At 56.5% G+C, this 1,259-nt stretch overlaps 1 protein-coding gene across 1 annotated transcript; it reads right to left on the bottom strand.

The window, feature by feature from the left end:
• Positions 1–14: 14 nt before the first annotated feature.
• EMH_0099050 (uncharacterized protein) lies at positions 15–1,225 on the bottom strand (the record flags this gene model as incomplete). The annotated part of the gene is made up of 2 exons (XM_038022067.1): positions 15–30; positions 102–1,225. 2 exons carry the CDS (start codon positions 1,223–1,225, stop codon positions 15–17), a joined length of 1,140 nt encoding a protein of 379 aa, XP_037877921.1.
• Positions 1,226–1,259: the final 34 nt, after the last annotated feature.

Here is a 1,259-nt window from a genome sequence, read left to right as displayed (position 1 = left end):
CGATGCTCCGCATGCTATGCGGATGGGACACTGCATACGCCAAGTCAACGGAAATTGAACTCGTAGACGTCTGTAGCACTGGCTTGGGCAGACGCACGAACGGGTGTTCCAGCATAGTAGCCGGTGGCGTTTCCAGCAAATGAGAAATTGCTGAAGCTCCTGCTTCAGCAGCTTTTGCCCCTTTTCCTGCGGCTGCTGCTCCTGTTCCAGCAACTGTTGTTTCCGCTTCACCAGCTTCTGCTACTGTTCCACTAGCTCCTGCTGCTGTTCCGCCAGCTGCCGCTGCTCTTATAGCAGTTGCTGCTGCTCGTCTAGCAGCTGAGGCTGTTATTACACCTTCACTTCTCTGGCGAACCAACAAACTACTCAGTGTCGGTGTTTCCGAGCGGGTGACGCCTACGTTTTTCGCCGATGCAGCAGAGGACATCCCAGCACTGGGCGAGGTGCCTGGTGCGCTTGCTACTGCAGCTCCTGCTGCAAAAGGTGCAGCATCTTCATCTCTTGACGCTTGTGAAGAAGCAGCACGTGATGCGTCACGAGCAGCCAGTATGAAACCAGGAGTCACCTGCTTGCGGAAATATTCGGATATCGAGGGACCTGAAGCTGCTGGAGCAGAAGGAGGCTGCAATGCCTGTTGAGAGATGCTGGGCTGAGGCACCTCAGAGCTCGGCGACTCCGGTTCAATCCATTCGTCTACCATCAACTCTTCTGAGAGCGGATCCGCATGCTGCAACAGCTGGCGCTGCTCTTCCGGGTGTGGCTCCAGTTCCTCTTGCTGTTCTCGACACGGCTTACGCTGATCGCGCTGCTGTTTATGCATCTCCTTCAACGACCCCTGCTGCTCGTCCTGTCGCATGTTCTGATGCTGTTCATGATCGCGTGTTACATGCTCCGGCTCTGGCACATCGAACAGCTGCTGCTGCGCCTGTTGTTGCATCAAGTGCTGCTGCGCTTGCTGCTGCACCTGCTCTTGAATTGCCGGCTGCTGCAGCGGTTGGAGCAAATAATGCTGCCACTGTTGCCCCCAAAACATGTGCTGACGCTCTTGGTACAGATCATGCTGTTCCTGCTTCTGCTGGAAATGGTCCTGTTGCTGTTGCCGGTGTTGTCCATACTTGGGCTGCCACTGCTGCCGTTGCTGCCGCTGCTGCAGCAGGTGCATCTGTTGCTGGAACTCGCCAATCCGCCGCTGCTGCTTCGTCTGGTGGCGCTGCGGTAGGTACATCTGTTGCTGGAACTGGCGCATCTGCCGCTGCAGC

This window comes from Eimeria mitis, genomic scaffold, assembly GCF_000499745.2.
Source record: "Eimeria mitis Houghton genomic scaffold, Emh_scaff10288, whole genome shotgun sequence".
Classification (NCBI taxonomy): domain Eukaryota; phylum Apicomplexa; class Conoidasida; order Eucoccidiorida; family Eimeriidae; genus Eimeria; species Eimeria mitis.
Note: the sequence above shows the minus strand (reverse complement) of the source record. Positions and strands in the feature narration are given on the sequence as shown.